The sequence below is a fragment of the Chelonoidis abingdonii genome, chromosome 2 (assembly GCF_003597395.2).
Source record: "Chelonoidis abingdonii isolate Lonesome George chromosome 2, CheloAbing_2.0, whole genome shotgun sequence".
Lineage (NCBI taxonomy): Eukaryota > Metazoa > Chordata > Testudines > Testudinidae > Chelonoidis > Chelonoidis abingdonii.
The window spans coordinates 34865878-34886907 of NC_133770.1; the positions used below are offsets into that span (position 1 = coordinate 34865878).

Below are 21030 nucleotides of genomic sequence, written 5' to 3' on the forward strand. Positions count from 1 at the left end.
TTAAAGTGTCAAGAACACTTTAGCTAAATGAGTCAGGTTATGAATGTAAGAGGCCTACTGGTTTGAAATTCTTCATTGTTGGTTTAAAATTAGGGTTTACTCTGCCATAATAGCCATATGTGAGCAGAAAAGGCAGAGGCCACAATTGAGAAAAAATCATAGGGCTGCCATCTGGAAGAATATTAACACCTTTACCAGATGACATGGACTGGCTCTGAGTTTCTATGGACAGTGAGAATAGTTAGACTTCGGAAGTGTCTCCTGGGGTTCCAAGCAATGAGCAAGAGGAAGTGGAAGTCTGAAGATGTGAAAAGTCTAGCCTTCTATTGGTTGTTACTGTCTGAGTAACAGCTACAGGTAAACCCATCAGTTCAATTGGTGAATCTGAAACTATATTTTCAGGCAAGGAAATTACCCTTTTTTGAAAGGAAGTCCATATATTCAGGAATAAAAATCCACCATGGTTAAGAGGAAAAAGTAATATGTACTTAATATTGACCCAAATGAGATGTTACTATGCCAAGAACATTAATATACTATAGATATTAAGAATACAGAGCTACACATGTACAGAATGGATTTTAAATATTTTTATACAATTGAGTATCATAGTAGTGATTCATCTTTTGTCTCTATTTTCATTGTTTCTGCTGTTTTGCTGTGTTGGTCTTGGCTCTTCAGCCCAGTCGATTGCTTCAGCTAGTATGCTTGAGTGTTCTAGTCAGTATTAGCTGATTTGCCTGTTTGTTTGTTGCTCGCCCTTAATGATATTCTGCTATTACTTCCTCTTGAGTCTCTCATAATTCCTGTCAGTCTCCTTTCTCCAAGTCTTTCTTCTATTTCTTCCTCTTCTTCTGCAATCTCTTTTCTTCCTGTCCCTTTTTACCCTCCTCCTGCTGCTGCTCATCTCACCAGCTCCACTTCCCTCTCTCCACCTTTTCTTACTCCCATACGGTGTCAAATACACATCTGATGTTCACTTCCTCCTCCCTTACAGTGGTATTTGTGCCAACTTCATCCGTCTCATTTTCTTCACCTTTCCTTGTCACCATCTCCATCTCCTCCCTTTCAGACCACACATCCATCCCTGCCTTTCCATTCCATCATCTTCTCTCTCTGGAATATTTCCTACATCTCAAAGAAGATTGCTGCCATCCACTGTCTTTCTTTTCCTACCTCCTTTTCGTGGCACCCTCAGAAATCTGGATTCCTCCCTTTGACACGGCTTATGCAGCTGCTCTTTTTGTCTCGCGTCTCATCCAGATGCAATTACATTCACAAAAGAATGGTGGGGTGGGGGGAGGAATAGCGGGATTGGGCTTCTCTTCAGATCTTGTTGCTTCCTGCCATAGCTGAGTTAAGGCACATGCATTATATAGTGAACTACGCTGCTAAACATTTCCTCAGTGTAAAGTTAAAATTGAATCTTAAATTGAGGAATATTTTTGAATAAGGGGAAAAGCTAGAAACTGATCTTAGAAGGCACTGAATTCATAAGTCAGCAATGAGTTTTTTAGGCTTTCTTATTCCAAGTGCCAGTCATAAATTCTGAACTGTAAAATGATCATTGACAGCTTTAATATAAAAAGTACTGCACTAGTTACTAAAGAATTTTTTAAAGTATTCATTTCCAGCTCGATCATGTCTAAGAATTTAGCTGAACATCAATATTTATATTTAGGTAGTGTAGGAATTTGAATCATACCTTCTTTTGAGTTCTAAATATGGAGCATGTTTACATTAGTGAATCATAACCATAAAACTTAGCTACAACAAAATCTTTTTGCCAGAGGTCCCTAGGTGTACATGATCTTAGTTTTGGACTCTGTGCATGACTCCAAAGAGTTGTGTAAAAAGTTCTCAGAATTTCTAGCAGCTTCCTGTGGTGGATAAGAACATCACAGTATACTATTATGATTCATCTTTCAGTTCTTTTTAAAATGTTGTAAGAAGTAAAACTCATTGTGGTCAGTTCGGATGAGGTAGATCTTTCCTAGGGATTTTGTTCATATTAACTTCCCTTTAATGTAAGTGCCAAAAGGTCAGATATCAACGGTGTGCTTTTAAAGAAGTCCCAGACTTTTATGTCATGTTCAGTACATCTGTTTTTATAAACCTTTCTTGTGATGAGTATATTTTAAAATTTAATATGAGTACAAACAACATAAAAGTTGTTGCAGAAATGTTTCTGTACTCTTTATATGTTACTTTTCTCATATATTTTAACTATGAAAAAATTCTGTGGAGGAGATATTCTATGTCATGCCCCTCCCCCCCCTTTTTTAAAAGACATTGCTTACTTTTAGTTGATAGTGTTTTCTCTAGGTTTACATTTATCTTCCTTTCCTTTCTTCTTTTGAGAAATTAGTGGATTTGTATGTTGTTGAATAACTTAAGTAAAGACAAAATAACTTTAAACTGCACTTCTGGACATCAGAAGTTGTCCTTGCCAATGACATTTCTGATAATAAAAAATGTTTTTTACTCAGAGCTACTTAAACTTATATATGTAAAAAAAATTGGACACTGCAATCTTACTGGAGTTCTTTAAAATACAGTTATGTCTACAGTGATAACATTTTTTTCTGTCAAATGCTTGGTATTTATCTAACACTCAAGATGAACACATTAATCAAGAGCAAGTATGCACAAGTATGTTATGCTGCTTCTCAGAGAAGTTGTTAAAGAAGCTTCTATCATCCCACATCATATTTGTTTTTCATGTATTGCATATTCAGTATAACATGACTTTTCTATTTGTCTTTTGTCACCGTTTTCTTTACCATTCTGCTCTACCTTCACATTGGTTACTATAGAAAAATTAATAATCACTGCGTGGGTTCTGTCTAACAGTTTTGCTGCATGGTTTAGCTAGACTGCACGGCTAGCAATCTGATCTCACAGAGTTTCAGCAAGGAAATATCCAAATCAATTATAACATAGTTATCTTTAGAATTGGGGGGAATGTGTTTGTTTCATTATCAACAGTCTTTTTCTTTTGAACATGTTTAAGTTGTTGCCTTTTAGTACAGAAATAGTACTTCAGATTATTTTCATCTGTTTTTATTAAATCTGTTAGAGAACACTAGTTTTAAAAGTATTTTAACTGTACAAAGCAAAACCTTATTTTGTTTTAATATTTCATTTGATATTTTACATGCATTTCTAGATACAGTCACATATGATTGCATGATATTTTGTATGTGCAATTCTACACGGCATATCTTTCAAGTGAGAAACTTAATTGATAGCATGGGGCTGTAGCTCATGTCATAAAAACAATTGATCTTTTAGAGCTGGTGACTTAGGATAAAGAATATGATAAATCATGTTAGGGTTTTTTGGGGAAAAGGCAAAATAATTAATGTATATAATTATAAAATTAATGAGTCTTTAAAAATACTAAAACAGTTATAACTCTTTGTAGCAGATATAGTCTTCCTGTGCTCATATTGTTGAGGATCTAGCACAACAGTTGTTTACTATCACATCCACCATAAATAGAGACAGCTCACAGGAGAGTTTCAGAGAATGTGGTGTGGACTCTCCACTTTGAGCCAGTGGAACTTGGCGAATGGTGCATTTGGTCTCTCTGTGAGTTCTGCATACCTGGGTCCTGTAGCTGGGCTATGGGCTCCTCAGTATGCAGCCGAAACAAGTCTGCTTGTTGATGTCTTGGTAAGAGCTGTGTGGCTCTGAACCTTGGATCTTTGATCATCCTAACTGTTTGCTCTGAATGTTTAATTTCTCCCTGCTGGTGAGGGATGGAGCTGAGCTGAGCTAAACAGGGAGACTTGGTACAAAAAGTTACTTGGTAGGCAAGCCCGAGAACTATGAACAGAAGCAGCTGAAAGGATAATTTGAGCTGGTATGCTAATGTGACAGTGCTCCCACTGATCACTACACAGAGTCTGCTCGATCTGGTGGGGCAGTCAGCTCCTCTTGCCTGAGACCCTGTGGGAGTCCTGTTCTGGGCTATAAAGGGTGTTAGACTCTGTCCCAATGGGATGTGCCAGTTTCTCTGTATACTTGGTAGGATTAGCTGGTCCTCAGAGAGTCTAAGAATCCTTTTGGTTCTTAGGTTTCTGAGGGAATTAGTAGGGGACTCAGGGCCACCTACCCTACTGGGTTCTGGCCCAGGGCCCTAAAACCAGGGCCTCAATGACTCCTGCTGTGCCTTGAGCACTTTCCTACCTCTGATGGCTCTGTAGGCTTCTTCAGCCTGTAGAGCCGGTCATCCTTTCTCTTCGATGTTGTCTTTGGGTGGTTTCTCACCAGTTTGCTAGTAGGACTTTCCTTCTCTAGCCTGCTTGCTCCTCTGGCAACCATCTCACCCCTCTACTTTTCAGCTCTTTTATTCTTCCAGCTGCTGTGAAAATACCAGTCAGCGCTGGCTGCTGATTACAGCATTAACTCCTTGGTTGCTTGGTCAGCATGGGGTCTATGCAGGGGTGATAGTTTTTCAGGGAGTTGAGAGGGAGGGAGTGTGAGAGTCCTTCCTACCAGATACAACTTTTTTTTCAATTCCACAGTGGCCAGCAATGGAATAGTGTATGTGATCTGCAACAGCAATGGAATAGTGTATATGATCTGAAGCCAGAAGGGACTTCCTGTGTACGTAGTACAAGTTGGTGTCAGTAATGGAAGAAAATATTCTTAGACTAGCAGGGCAACTGGAGACACTATGTAGAATTGGAGAAGCTAAAGAGTTCCTGGACAACCAGGTTGGGAAACATCAATACCCTAAACTGAAGGAAAAATAGAGCTGCTATCCACCAAGGAACTAGAGAGAGCGAATCAGACAGAATGATTAGCAGCTAAGCAAGAGCATGAGGTGTCATTCTACACTTCTGAAGGCAGATCAGAATGGGCAAGCTCTGGCCACCAGAAAGAAGACGACCAGGAAGAATTCAACACCAGTAAAAGTTTCCAGTCGATAATAGGTCCTCAAAATAGAAATAGTAGAAGATCTCTCTCAAGATCTTGAATGGAACAGTGAGTTGTATGGAGAACACCTGTGGATGGCTGCTCGGCCCAACCTGTAAGAAAATCAAGCTTGCCTACAAAGAGATCTCAAACCATCCAAGGCAGACAGATGAGCCTTGTTGGGGATTTTGTACGAAGAAGAGTTGAAATAACATTCTTCAGAGGACAGGCAGATAGAAGGACGGTGTGCTATCTTCCTAGAGTTAAGACACAAGATGTCATGCTAAGATTGGATAGCCTTCTGAATTTGATGGGCAAAGATCCGTTGGTGATAGTTCATATTGGCACTAATGACATTGTGTCACAGGATATCTCAAAGGTAGTACACAACTTCCAGTGAACGGAGTGCAGAAGAAGAACATCCAAATGATTGTCTCAGAGCACTCATTTAGCACTTACAGGTGCATTCTGCAGGCATGTGGAATTCCTTTCCGTATAATCAAACTCATCAAAAGCTTTACTTTACATTCAACAATAGTTTAGTTATATATTATAGACTTGTAGAAAGAGACCTTCTAAAAACGTTACAATGTATTACTGGCACACAAAACCTTAAATTAAGTGAATAAATGAAGACTTGGCACACCACTTCTGAAAGATTGCCGACTCTTGCATTAAATAGACACTCTTCTCATCCCTTGAAGACCTGGACTTCCCAGATGATGTCGCTCTCCTATCACATACCCAACACCATATACAAGAAAAAATAACTCAACTCAACGTGTTCAGCCAGCAAATTGGACTGAAAATCAACCCCAATAAGACTGATATCATGACCTTTAATATTTCCTCACCATCACCAGTATGGCTAGAGGATTATGTTCTCACCAATATAGAAACATGCACATACTTGGGCAGCACCATCAGCCAGGATGGTGGAACAAGCCAGGACATCCGGAACAAAATCAGTAAAGCCAGGAACACCTTCAGGAACTTAAATACAGTCTGTAAATCATTAAAATACAACACCAAAACCAAATAAGATTTATCAGAGCTGCGTACTCTCAGCACTGCTTTATAGTGAAGAATGCTGGGGAATGAGAAAGTATGACATGTCCAAACTGTCTTCATTCCATACAACTTGCCTCAGAAAAATCCTCCATATCTTTTGACCCAGAACAATCTCAAACCAAGATCTATTGACACAATGCAGCCAATAGGATCTGAGCACCATCATTGCCAGGAGGCATTGGAGATGAATTGGTTGCGTGCTTCAGATGGAAACTGATTCCATCACCAGAGTAGCAATAAGATGGACACCTGAAGGCAAGTGAAAAGTGAGGCCACCTGAAAACAACATGGCGAAAAGCTGTGGAAGCCGAGCTAAAAACCTGGGGCACAGCTGAGGAATCATTGAAAGACTTGTCAGGAACAGACAGGAGTGGAGAATTGCTAACATAGTTCCTATTTTTAAGAAAGGGGAAAAAAGTGATCCGAGTAACTATAGACCTGTTAGTTTGACATCTGTAGTATGTAAAGTCTTGGAAAAATTTTGAAGGAGAAAGTAGTTAAGGACATTGAGGTCAATGGTAATTGGGACAAATTACAACATGGTTTTACAAAAGGTAAATCGTGCCAAACCAACCTGATCTCCTTCTTTGAGAAGGTACAGATATATTTAGACAAGGATGCCATGGATCTGAATTTACTTCGATTTCAGTAAACATTTGAACACGGTTCCACATGGGAATTATTAGTTAAACCTGGAAAGATGCGGAATCTAATATGAAAATTCAAAAGGTGATAAGGAACTGTTAAGGGGAGAACTAGCACACGGGACTCGTGCTGAAGGGTGAACTGTCAGGCTGGAAGGGGGTTCTAAGGAGTTCTCAGGGATCAGTTTTGGGAACCGAGTTCTTATTTAACCTTTTATTACTCGGACCTTCGGCACAAAAAGCGGGAATGTCTAATAAAGTTTGCAGATGACAACAAGGCCCTTTTGGGGGAAAAAAGGTTTTATTTGCCAATACAAGAAGGACTTGGATATCGTACAAGAAAGTATCGGATGACCTTGTAACGTGGAAGTAAATAGTAATGGGGAGGAAATTTTAATAGTGAAAACAGTGCAAGGTCATGCACTTAGGGAACTTAATAATAAGAATTTTAGTTATACAATTGGGGGAACACATGCGATTAGGAAGCAACAGAAGGAGGAGAGAAACTGGAGATTGGTTGATCACAGGATGACGATGAGCCCCCCAATGTGATATGGCATTAAAAAAAGCTTATGCAGTTTTAGGATGCATAGGCGGAGGTATTTCTCAGCAAAGATAAGGAGCGTTAGTACTGTTATAGGCACTGGTGAGACATCTCTGGAATACTGGTGCATTCTGGTCTCCCCCAATGTTGTAAGAAGGAATAATTCAAACTGGACAGGTTCAGAATGCTAAGGCTAGATACGAGAATGGAAACCTGTCTTAATGAAGGAGCATCAAAGAGCTTGCAGGTGTTAGCGCTACCAAAAGAGGTTGAAGGGGGATATGCTTCGCCTCTTATAACTATATCAGAGGGATTAATATTAGGGAGGGAGAGGAATTATTTAAAGCTTAGACCCAATGTGGAACAAGAACAAGGGTATAAACTGCACACTGACAGTTAGACTTGAAATTAAGATGATGTTTCTAACCATTAGAGGAGTGAATTTTCTGGACACAGCTCTCCCAGGGGAGTAGTGGGGCAAAAAGACATATTGGCTTCCAGCTAAGCTTGATAAAGTTATGGAGAAGGATGGTATAGTATGGGATACAGCCAATTTGGTATTAATTTGGCAATTGATCTTGATTATCAGCGCAGGTTAAAGTTATGCCCAGTGGTCTAATATGGGATGTTGATGGGACTGGGAATCTGAGTTACTGCAAGAGTTCTTTCCCTGTGCTTGTGGGGAGCCTTGCCCACATGCCTCAGGGTTAGTATCGCCATATTTGGTCAGGAAGGAATTTTCCTCGGGGCAGATTGGCAGAGGCCCTGGAGGTTTTTTAACCTTCCTCTGCAGCGTGGGGCCTGGGTCACTTCCACTGCACTTCTCCTGCAGCTTGAGGTCTTTTGTGCAGGAGGTCAGACTAGATGATCATAATGGTCCCTTCTGACCTTAAAGTCTATGAGACTCATCGGGGCAGGGAGATAGGGGTCGGGGCAGTCAGGGGAACAGGAAGCAGGGGTGCGGTCCAGGGGTGGTGTGGTGGTGGTCTCCGGGGGATGGTGAGCGGGGCAAGGAGCAGGATGGTCGGGGATCTGAGGGGGGCGGGCAGTGGGGGGGCAGGAAGTGGGTGGGGGTCAGATAGGGGCAGGGCCAAGGCTGTTTGGGAAGCACAGCCTTCCTACCTAAAGCCATTCAGCAGTTTGAAGGCTTGCAGAAGAGCCAACCTGTGAGCTTTTCCATTAGGGCTACCATCCTTTCACTTCTGAAATGCCAATTATAGTCTACATTTAATTTCAGTGCCATAGGGAATTCATTCTGGGGAGGGTAGCTTCATTAAAATTAGCCACTGGGGGAGAGATCACATGAGAAGAGCAATATCCTACACCACCTACCCTTCCTAACCATACCAAGGAGACTCTGCTCCCCTGCATTCCATGAGGCTTCAGAGGGGTTAATTCAGTAGTTCTCAAACTTTTGTCCTGATGATCTTTTCACATAAAACCTCTGAGTGCGACCCTGCCTTATAAATTAAAAACACTTTTTATATATTTACACTTATAAAATGCTGGAGGCAAAGCAGGATTTGAGGTGGAGGCTGACAGCTCACAACCCCCAGTAATAACTCTGTGACCCCTAGGGGTCCCAACCCCAGTTTGCGACCCTGGGTTAATTTAATTTTAGCATCCGTGTCATTCACATGCATATGCGCATTTTGAGGATGTCAGTTTTCACAACATAGGCTCATCAGATTCTGGAACACAGCTCAAATGCTCAGTTCGTGAGTGTGTACATAAACTATACTAAAGACAAACCACAGTAACCGTCTCCAGTTTGTGAGGCCCATGGAGCCAGTTCTAGGAACCTAAATGCATGGAGGTTAGTCCATTAATGACTATAGCAGGATGGGTAAAGAATGGTGTCCCTAGCCTCTGTTTGTCAGAGGGTGGAGTTGGATGGCAAGGGAAGACCACTTGATCAATTTTGGTTAGATTCACTCCTCTGGGGCACTTGGCATTGTCATCCGTCAGTAGAGGGATCCTGGGCTGGATGGACCTTTGGTTTGACCCAGTATGGCTGTTCTTATGTTCTAACCTAAATGAACCCAAAGTTATGGAGACAGATATGAGTCAAGGAAGCCAGCAGAGTATCAGAAACCTGGAAAAATCTCTGACAGGATGGGCTTAGGCATTTGGTCACAAGCTGAGGTGGTTCAAAAGTTTTGGATTTTTTAAGCAGAATTTTTTATTGTTTCTTTAAACAATCAAACACAGCAAGCAGCAAATATATGGCCACGCACTTCTGAAACCCCAAACCATATTCAGGTTTTGGCAGACTAATTTCAGCTTTTCAATTTAAAAAAACACAACAAATTTTGAAGGAAAGCAGACATTGTCCGTGATTTTTTTCTGCTTTTTAAAAACCCCTAGTTTTCGATCCAAAAAAAGTTTTGATGGAAAATATTTGTCCAACCCTTTTAATGAACTTTAGTGCCTTTTAGCACTAATTGATGCTGAGAACCGGTGATACCTTGTCAAGAAGTTTTCTCAAAACTGAGTTTGTGTCAAGATATGAAAGGTTTATTTTTCCCAGGGCTGCCTGTGGAGAGGAGCAAGTGGGGCAATTTGTCAGGACCCCACAGGGGCCCCCACAAGAATATAGTATTGCAATTTTTTTATGGAAGGGGCCCCTGAAATTGCTTTGCCCCAGGCCCCCTGAATCCTCTGGGCGGCCCTGCTCCAGACTACAACTTTTATGATTTAGGAATAAAAGTACTAAGTGCTCAGCATCCTAACTTATGCTTAAAACACCCTTTCTTCATCCACAATTTATAGCTATGTGCATTGTGGATCTTAACTATATTTATTTTATTGGATTGTTTTATTAGTGTTTAACACACTATTAAAATGGCATAAACAAATAGGCACTCTACATAAATTGTTATGACACTGCAGCACTCAGATTATGAATTGTTGCCTTTTGTATTTTATAGGCTTCTCAGACTAATATTTATGTTGACTATTGTCAATTTCAGGCTTTGCTCTCTGTACATGATACTGTTGCTCAGAAGAACTATGATCCAGTATTGCCTCCCATCCCTGATGATATTGATGAGGAGGAAGATTCAGTAAAAATAATCAGACTGGTCAAAAATAGGGAACCACTGGTAAGTTATCTTTCCTTTTGTTGCTTTCTTTAATAGTAGAAAATGATTAAGATGGCTAGCATTAGCTGGAAATATGAATAAATAGTCATTTCAGGTTTTTCCAGAATGCTAAGTAGCTGTGAATTCCACCTTCACATTACTGAAGTAATTCAGATGGGTGAGCTTCTTGTTGATATTCTTACTTCTGGCCAGTGTATCCACTGAAATCAATGAAATACTCATTTTTAATCTTGAACCTGAACTATGAGCTTGTTCTAAAGAGCAAAAATGATAGAGAATCTCCAGTGAAATCTAGATCTTTGTCACAAACTGTTCCTGTTAGCATTAATATTGAGAATGTGACCTTTTGGTACATTGAAAAGGAGCTTAAAATACATTTGTAAATACCTTGAATTGAATTCTGAGCAAATTTAAATTGTCTGTTTTTGTAGTTTGGATTAAAACAGCAGAAAGTTGATAGCTTCTTGGGAATATCTGGAAAAATTAAATTAAGCCAACTATGTATTACAGGAATATTAAATTGTTGTACTGATTTGCTGTAGACAGAGAGTCATATTATGTAATATGTAGTTAATTACTCCCCCCTCTTCCCTGCTAATCAGAAAATGCTTTGTTTTAGGTTATGCTAAAGATATGTTTAATGGAAAGGAATCTTGAAGAAATATCTATAAAAGTTACTTCTAAAGAGCTGCAATTGTGTACCCAGGATGGTGGGGAGAGAGTGATGCCTGTGTTAGACATATAGTAGTAGCTTGTCTCAGCTGATATCTCACTAATGCCCTCAGTCTTGACAGATCTCTGGCGTCAGTCAACAAGAAATGAATTTTAGTATTGACTGACTCTGGGGGCCCATGGGTACAGTTAAAAGTTTGACCATATGGAAATATTTTACTTGATATTAACATTCTAAATCTTTTTTTCCGAATATTTAAATCACATGCCTATTTACAAAGCTTTTCATTTTTTTATCACATGAATTCCTTCTGTTAGAGAAGAAACTTAGTCAAGAGAAGAAATTGTATCTACTTTTAATTCTGAGAGGTGTGAAAAATTGAGTATGCCATATAAAATTAGTTAAAATTAAATAACTCGTTTTTAGTATTAATTGAAAACATCATTGACTTATCTGAGTCTGTATCAATAGCTTTGTGTCACAGAAGCTTAAAAATATAAAATCTCAAAATTTGTGCCATTTTCATTAAGTTTAACTTTTAAAACACTTGCAAATTGCTTTGGGGCCAGATTTAACATATTAACTTGTAGCAGGTTTTAGTTATCAGTAAATGTGGTCTCAAAAATTGTGTTTTTATGTTATGCTTCATATGATTCATATAAGTGGCTATTTTTATAAGAAGTATCAGCTTTGAAAAAGTAATGCTGGAAGGGAGATGCCTGAAAACTTTTGTGAAATGTTTATAAAGTACAGTGTATTTTTCAGGTGCAAAATCGCTGTAATTTTTATGCATGCCTATCATTATGGAGAAAGGGAATACACTAACTAGACATTGCGAAGTGCCAATGTTCCTTATTGTCTTAGAATTTAGGATTGTTAATGTTGGATTTGTGTAAACAAACACACAGCAATGAAAAGGTGATTGACTTGTGCTGGACAGGATTGACAGGTAGAAACAAACATGACCAGTGAAAGAAACTAGTTTTTGAAGCTGTGTGGAAATTTAACATTTAAAATGGACAAATAAACATTAATACACTCTGATCTAAAGCAAAGGTTACATTTAAAAATATGGGTTACATTAAAAATGTGGCTTATTGGAGTATTCATTTTTATACATTGCCTGATTGCTATATACCTTTATTTCACAGGCAAAACATGCAATAAATCTGAAGTCTCTCTGACTGTCTTTACCCTTAACCTATATTACAGGCCAAACTTGTTTTGATTTGTTGTTAATGCTTGAAAAATAATGGCTTATTTTGTTAATATTCTGGAACGAGCAGTATCCAGCAGATGAATGGGTGGAGTAGTACTGTTCATCTCTAGGACATAAAAGTAAACAAAAAAGGGTCTAGCTCCTGGAGAAGTTGCATTAATGTGTCAGTACTTTTGCATGCTGCTTGCTGCTGTACCTTTAACCACATTCTCAATCTCTGATCTCCATATGGTTTCCAAACTTCTTATTTTCCTTTTAAAAAATATTTAAAATTGAGCTATGCTATTACACTTGTGTATGTCCCATTTGGCTAACTCTCTCCTTTAGCTAGCAACACTAAAAACCTTTTTCAGACTCCCAAGATCCAACCTTAACTGTCTGCTTTTTAAAGCACAGTATGAGAAGCTGCATTGCATGTGCCACTGAAAATACTGGGGCTCAACAATTCGTAAGAAAAAACGTTCTTGCCAGATTATACACACCTCATAGGTTAGGCAGGGGTTGCAATAACATGAGGGAAGCTGCTTTTTTAGTATTTCAGCAAAATCAAAAGTACTTATACATTTAAAAACAAATTGATGGTTGAGGATATTTTTAAAAACTATAATGGGCAAGGTTTGGACACGAGTAGGAGAAGCCTTGTTTTTTCAAACCACTTTGCCTTTTATAATGTGTAGTACATGGGCTAGCCTTGAAGGCCAGTCACAAGACTCAACTAGTGCTCTGTATGTCTGCATTCTCACTTGGGCCTTGTCTTCCCTATGGATAAAAGATGTGTTCATATCGATCAGGACATGTAGGGGAATGAAGACAGACACAGGGATAGATTTAAACAGAAGGCTGCAAATATATTAACACTGAGTTAGGACACTATTCACCCTGCCTGCCCTGTCTCTTATATCAACCATTTAAGTGGGTCCAGTGCCAGGTTAGAAGGCTTCCACTATATAACCCATACCTCCGGGTGTACTCTTTTCAACCTGCCCCCAGGACTCCATTCACTTTTCTGAATAATCTCACTTTCCACCCACAAGGGAAGTAGAGGGTACCATAAGGGTACAATGGCCTACAAAGGTCCAGAGTGACCTAGACAAATTAGAGGATTGGGCCTCAATAAATCTGATGAGAGTCAACAAGGACAAGTGCAGAGTCTTACACTTAGGATGGAAGAATCCCATGCACTGCTGCAGGCTGGGGACCAACTGGTTAAGCCACGGTTCTGGAGAAAAGGACCTGGGGATTACAGTGGACTAGAAGCTGGATGAGAGTCAACAGTGTGCCCTTGTTGCCAAGAAGGCTAATGGCATATTGGGTTGCATTAGTAGGAGCATTGTCAGCAGATCGAGTGAAGTGATTATTGCCTTCTATTCGGCACTGGTGAGGCCATATCTGGAGTATTGCATCCAGTTTTGGGCCCCCCACTACAGAAAGGATGTGAACAAATTGAAGAGAGTCCAGCAGAAGGCAACAGAAATGATTAGGGGGCTGGGGCACATGATTTATGAGGAGTGGCTAAGGGAACTGGGGTTATTTAATCTGCAGAAGAGATGAGTGAGGTGGGATGTGATAGCAGCCTTCAACTACCTGAAGGGAGGTTTCAAAGAGGATGGAGCTAGGCTTTTCTCAGTGGTGGCAAATGACAGAACAAGGAGTAATGGTCTCAAGATGCAGTGGGAAAGATCTAGGTTGGATATTAGGAAACACTATTTCACTAGCTGAAGCACTGGAATGGGTTACCTAGGGAGGTGGTGGAATCTCCATCCTTAGAGGTTTTTAAGGCGCAACTTGACACAGCCCTGATTGGGGATGATTTAGTTGGTGTTGGTCCTGCTTTGAGCAGGGGGTTGGACTAGATGACCTCCTAAAGTCTCTTCCAACCCTAATCTTCTATGATTCTAAAGACTTCAGGACTACCCTTCTTCAATCGGTACAGTGAAATCCCAGATCTCTTTTACCGCTGGGAGCTGTCCCTTTTGGCTTTTATCCTTACTGGACACCGACTGCAAGTTGTGATGGACTAAACATTACTACATATGCCAAACCGTAATTTCTCTTATTTAACCCAACTGTGTTCCATAAGGTTGTGAGGAAGGCCAAATCTTCCCCCACCCTCCCGCAAAAAACAAAACAAAACAAAACAGAAAAACACCAAACTTCCAACAACTTGGCTCCAATGGGAAAAATTCCTTCCTGATCCCAAAATAGGCAGTTGGTTAGACCCGCAACATTCTAAAACAGAGCAATTATACTAAAACTACAGGGAGGAAGGGTGGAGCAGCTAACAAGAGGAAGAGGATCCAAAAAGCCTGGGCACAGGCTTAAATTAATGGGGGCAGGGAAAGCAAGGGGCTGGCCAATGGAAGTTGAAGAGTCTCTGGAGGAAATACAGCCCACTTCTGCATTCCAAGGCATACCCTTCCTCCTCTGGGGTTGTCCACCACAGTGGAAGTCCGATCAAGTTTTACGCCCAATGATATGAGTGGGTGGCAGTTTCAGTAGGCTAATTTGAGTTAAGTAACTAAGTCCTCCATAACTCGTGAAATCTGCAAACTCTCTTATCTTCACTAGGATTTTACTTCAAGTTAGCTTATTTGAGTTAGAAACACACCATTTTTTTCATAGCAAAGACAGGGTGTTGGTGGTATTAGTTGCACAGAACATATTACACCCATTCTTCCTCAGCAAACAGGCTTCCCATTGCTTCCAGGAGCAATTCTAAGTATTGTCCCTGGTCTATAAGCTAAGGTTCCTGGCTACCTGATCACCTCTTTCCCTACATGCTATGACAATTAAGGCTAGTTGTAGTGATTTTAACAATCCTTAGATTTAAACATCATAGGAAAGATAGCTGGGCGTTCTTAGAAGGCGGCCTTGGGTTATGACTTTCAGATTCCATCCTGGTTTAATGGAACTCAGCTTGTCGACTTCTAGGGTAAGAGTGTAAAACTTCATCCTTGTATAGCCTTTTGCATGAGGGAAGCCTGTGTGCTGTGTGGATGGCTGTATTGGAGATGTCTCATATTTTTATTTGACTTAAGAACACTTCACTAAATGTATAAATAAGCATAATTTCACAATTGAGAAAGAAGGCTGTATTGGTTAAAAAACTGACCTGGGTAAGAGGGGGAAAATAAAAAATAAAAATATATATGTATATAACAAATGGACAAAAGGGGCAGTTATAGTAATGAATATAAATCAGAAGCTAGGAATTGTAGCAATTTAATAAGAGAAGCCGAAGGATACAAAGAGAAATCTACAACCAGCAGAGGTAAGGCCAATAAGAAGGAATTTTTAAGTGTATTAGGAACAAATTGCATCCTGACAAAGCATTGGTCCATTAATAGATGGAAATGGTAAAATTATCAATAATAATGCAGAAAAAGCAGATGCGTTTGATAAATATTTCTGTTCTGTATTTGGGGAAAAAAGCAAATGATGTAATCATATCATATGATAACACTCTTTCTATTCCATTTCTTTATCAATCAAGTCCCATATGAGCTACTCCATTATCTTCCCTGGGATTGAAGTCAGACTGACAGGCCTATAATTACCTGGGTCATCACATTTACACATTAGTTTTCTTCCAGTTTTCTGGAATTTCCCTGGTATTCCAAGAATTACTGAAGATCAATATTAACAATCTAGCAAGCTCCTGATCCAGCTCTTTTAAAGGTTTTAGGAAACTCCTTTTAGATCTTATCTCTGCTTGCCATAGATTTCTCCTTGTGTATTAATCTAGGAACAAACAATGTAGGCCATACTTACAGTTTGAGGGACTTTATCCTGGGAAGCAGTAACTTTGAAAAAGATTTGGGAGTTGTGTTGGATAATCAGCTGAAAACAGGCTCCCAGTTTGACACTGTGGCCAAAAGAGCTAATGCTTTTGGATGCATATATAGGGGAGAGGTTAGTTTACCTTTGTATTTGGTACTATGCGACCTCTGCTGGAATACTGTGTCCAGTACTGGTATCCACAATTCAAGAAGGAAGCTGATAAATTGGAGAGGGTTCAAAGAGTCAAAAGAATGATTAAAGGTTTAGAAAACCTTTTTTAGTGATAGATTCAAGGAGCTCAATCTATTTAGCTTAACAAAGAGAAGGGTAAGGAGTGGCTTGATTACAGTCCGTAAGTATCTGTGTGGGGAACAAATATTTAACACTGGGCTCTTCAGTCTAGCACAGAAAGGTATAACAAGATCCAATGGCTACAAGTTGAAGCTAGACAAACTGAAACTGGAAATCAGGTGTATAGTTTTAACAATTAAAGTAATTAACCATTGGAACAATTTATTTTGGTTCATGGATTCTCCATTGCTGGCAATTTTTAAATCAAGATTGGATTTTTTTTTTTAAAGATATGATCCAGTTCAAAAGGAATTACTTTGGGGGAGTTTTTGGCCTCTTTTTTACAGGTGGTCAGACTAGATGATCCCAATGATGCCTTCTGACATTGGAGTCTATGAATCTAATGAGAAAAGCACTTTACCATTAATGTAATTTTATGGTGGATTGTTCAGAAAGGATGTGAAGTAGCTGCTCTGTGACAGAACAGGTGCTGTCAGTTTGGCCAATTAAAAGGACAGGGCGCATCTGGCCTATAAAGGATCAGGGCACCTGGGTGTGGGAGGGAGACCCAGTATAGCAGAGCAGACTGGTTCAGCCATGGGCAGATGAGAACTGCCAGAGACTTGGGGGAGTGGAGGAAGGTCCCAGAAGGAAGCAGGTGTTTCCTGGGAAACAGCTGAAGAAGACAAGAAGAGTGGTGAAAGGCGTTTGTTGGCTGGGGTCTCCAAGCCAGACAGCCATGGCCAGAGGACTGGAGAGGGCTGAAGAAAGAAGGAAATGCAGAGGGAGTTGCCTGCAGGCTCTAAGCTAGAGAGTCCAAATCAAGGGCCAGAGAGGATTGAAGGCAGGGGAAAAATAGAGGAGCTTAACCTCTGAAATCTTCAGAGCCGGAGAGCTAGACTCCAGAGTAACTGTAAGAGGGCCAGCGGGAGTGAAGGATGCTCCTCAGCAGAAGCTGTGAGAGGATTCCTGCTCGGGTAAAGTGAAGTTGCACTCCATTTGGAAAGGCTGGGGTGGCTGTCCTGGTACAAGGACAGAGGAGGACTGTCAGAGGATCCGGGTGTGGTCAAAGTCACCAGTGTGTCATATGTGAGGCATCCAGAGATGAGATAGCTTGAGTTTTAGTTACTGCTTGCACTTCAGTGAAAAATGGGCTACATATTTGGAGACTTATGTTTTGGATCATTTGCACAAGCCTTTTTTAATAATTTGGTCCCAAGGAAGGATAGTATTGAGACAAGAAACCCAATAACTTTACTTTAGGCTAGTCTGAGAGGGGAAGTTGAGGCAGGCACAGGACAGCACGCCACGCGGGACTACCCTGTAACACCTGGTTTGTGTCCAGTTATTGGAAGTAAGCTTCAGACTAACATCTGTTACTGTGGTGCTAGAGCTTAGTATTGAGATAGAGTAGATGTATTAATGATTGATTTTTATCTGTTTATATACAGTAATATTGAAATCAGTAGTATTTGCTTCCTGTATAAAAATACTCACTTTAAAACTTTGACTCGAATAATTGCAGTAAAATCCTCATAATTTTTCTAACTCCCAGGCATATTTGCATCTGAAATTAAATTGTAATAAAGAACTCAAGCAAATGTCATAGCTATGTAATTATATTATAAAAATGTAAAAGCATATTTTTAGCAAATTACAGAAAGAATGCCCTGTTTAGAGATAGGATTTCATTAGAATAAATATAAAATGTAATAGTGTGTGCAATACACAGACCCAGAATTCTACTACAGAGTGGTGGCTGCTGTCAGAATTTCTCCCAAAAAGACTCTGAACATGGGGTGGTGATTAATTTTCTAGGGAATTTTCTTTTCACAGCAAATATAGCCTGTGTGTAATAAACAAATACAAATCAAGCTCCCACTTGGCATTTGAAGTATTCTGTTGTATTTTAGATTTGAGTTTTTAGAGGTAAGTTTTACTGACAACCATTAAAAATGTTAAACACATACAAATCATTTGACGCCTGTTAGTTATTTGTGCATTTTTCCACCTTTGTGCTCCTGAAGTACTTTACATTTGAAACAGTGATGCACATGTTACTCTGCTTTATTTTCTTGATGACAAATTAAGAAAGGCAGAAATAAAAGAAAATTCAATATATATTTCATAAACAACATACTCTGACCTCAACTGTAACTATAGCTCTTCTTTGATGAGATAACACTAAGCATTTGATACTGATACACATTTCAGCATGTGAGATCCAACAAGTGTTGGGGGGGAAGTTGGGACACTGAATCACAAGTCCACTCAATTTAGGCATAATCAATTTTGGCTTTTATTTATACAATTTCAGACAGAATTATTGTCACCTATAGTGTCTGGACATACATTTATGCCAGGCAAATAACAGACAAGATAGAATTGGTCAGGCCCAGTTTACCGCATTCTGGGGCGCTGGGAAGTTCTTCCACCTTCCAGGATGATTGTTGCTTTCTCTGATCCCTTGGTCTGGTCCTTCAGTCAGATTCTTCAGTTTCTGGTCTGGTGTTTCTCCAGTTTGGGCCCATGTTCACTTTGGTCTTTTACATGTTTCTACATTATAGATTACTTAATCTTTATCCAATTGGCTTTTAGCACATCATCCCTTTGGATTTTAGGTAACCCACACATTATACATACGCAAGCTTCAGTTGCCCAACTTCTGTATTTTTCCTGCTGGTTTTGCAGTTTCTGGGTCATGTTGTTGTGTCATCCTGCCCTGGGTCTTCCCAGAAAAAAAGGGGGGTTATTATTGTTGTTATATGTTTCTGTATCTTTTACTTACATCTTCCAACATGACATGTTATCTTTGTTTTTTCAGCAGTATTTTAAACAGATTAGCAATTTTATGTAAAAGAAGAATTAGCAAAACCACACGTATGCCAGCAAAACCTTGGCCTAAGTTTTACCTCATCAGTATTTATTCACTATGCATAATTACAAATCATTAAAAATATAGCTATTGGAAGCTTTTCATCTTACCATTAACAATTCTTCATTTTATATTTCAATGTTATACATCAATATGTGTTATTCTGTGCTATTCTTAATCTATAAGAAAGGAGAGGGGAGTTATGGAAAACATAATTCTTCAATGTCAGCATTTCTTATTTTCTTTAAACATGGGTTTTTCATTCAAAGTTCAGTTTTGCTTTGCTTCTTTAGAAATTATCAGTTGAATGAGAGATGTCTCAATTTTAGGGCCTGGTTATTTGGTTGCTTTTACTGGTATCTCAACAGCAAGCTTCCTCACACTATTCTACCTGTGTGCTTCCACCCTGTTGAGAAGAAATACCTATTGAAGATAATCAGTTGGTCAGACTCCATGTTAACCCTCCTCTATTATTTATTACTTTCTGTCTATTGAGAATACCAGCAAGTTGCTAGTTTTAATGGTGATTTTGTGCTATAGACAGCAGCTCACTAAGAGTTGACTTCAGTCTTCTCACGTGGGCTGCTAAACAGCCATTGGAGAAAAAAAAAGTATTTATGCTTTATTTAGTTGTTAATTGTTAAAACACAGTTATGACAGATACAGGAAACGTCCCATATTTCTGAATTGTATGAATTCTCCCTTATATTCATTCTAGATCAGTGCTACAGAACAGGATGATTTTCCAAACCCATCTTTGTTTCTTGGATGATTCTTAAAGACTCCTTTGTGAAAAAACAAAGTAGCCACTTGTGTGTGTGTGTGTGTGTTGTTTTAAAGGCATAAATGTTAGCTAAATGTGTGCAAAAAACATTTTGTGTGTTTGGCAACATGGCCTCTTTTTATGCAGGAACTTTACTGTCTATATTGGTTTTTCAATTTTTATCAGTACATAAGTGCAATTCTAGAGGCTAACCCAGTACAAATAATATAGCCCTGTACACTTAGGGGAAATATTAGAGTCCAAAATTATATTGTTTTCATGTTCCCCTCAGATACATAATAAGGCTATGTCTACATTGCAGTAAAACACTTGTGGCTGGCCTGTGTCAAATGGCTTGGGCCTCGGGGCTGTCAAATTTCAGTATGGATGTTCGGGTTTAGGCTGAAGCTTGAGCTCTGGAACCTGCCCCCATCACAGGATCCCAGAACCCAGGTTCCATCCCGAGCCTGAATGTCTGCGCTGCAATTTTATAGCCCCGCAGTCGAAGACTCATGAGCCCAAGTCAGCTGACACAGGCCAGCCACAAGTGTTTTATTGCAGTGTAGGCATGTCCTGAGTACAGATACCACACCTGTAGAAAATTGATGGGTTATTGCTAGCCTCCTAAAAGAACTGAACAAGTGACCAATTGTATAGGATAGAACAAGAAACAGATTTCTATCAACCTGATACAAACAACAGAAATGTGTATGTAATATTAATTAATTACTTATATTTTATGTAATAACAGATTTTTACTAACAGGTGCCATTTCTGTTTGTGAACTACAGTATACATCATTACAGCTTGCAATTTTACATTTTAAATGTTTTCTAGTCCAATGCATAATTTTTTTTTTTTTTTTTTTTAAAGGGGGCCACTATTAAAAGGGATGAACTTACTGGTGCAATTGTGGTGGCTAGAATAATGCAAGGAGGAGCTGCAGACAGAAGTGGTAAGAGATGTCTTTTTTGGCACTAATCATTCAAATTATTTAACTCAGAAAAGGGCATGTGTGTGAGAGAGTGAGTGAGTGTGTGTGTGGGAGAGAGTGAGTGACTAGTGAGATGTATCCGTATTGCATACAAAGATAACTGGGAGTTGGGCCATCTAGGGTGGTATTTTGGAGCTGGTGATGGT

At 39.4% G+C, this 21030-nt stretch overlaps 1 protein-coding gene across 6 annotated transcripts in view; it reads left to right on the forward strand.

Annotated features, from left to right (window-relative positions):
• Positions 1 to 21030, forward strand: part of MPP7 (MAGUK p55 scaffold protein 7) — a 354373-nt gene that overhangs the window by 246955 nt on the left and 86388 nt on the right. For 5 of the 6 annotated variants that reach the window (XM_075062267.1, XM_075062269.1, XM_075062266.1 and 2 more), the window contains 2 exons: positions 10158 to 10289; positions 20764 to 20845. In XM_075062267.1, the coding sequence (XP_074918368.1) occupies positions 10158 to 10289; positions 20764 to 20845 (214 nt within the window). The remainder of the gene's footprint in view (positions 1 to 10157; positions 10290 to 20763; positions 20846 to 21030) is intronic. The other variant, XM_075062271.1, reaches the window with a different exon arrangement.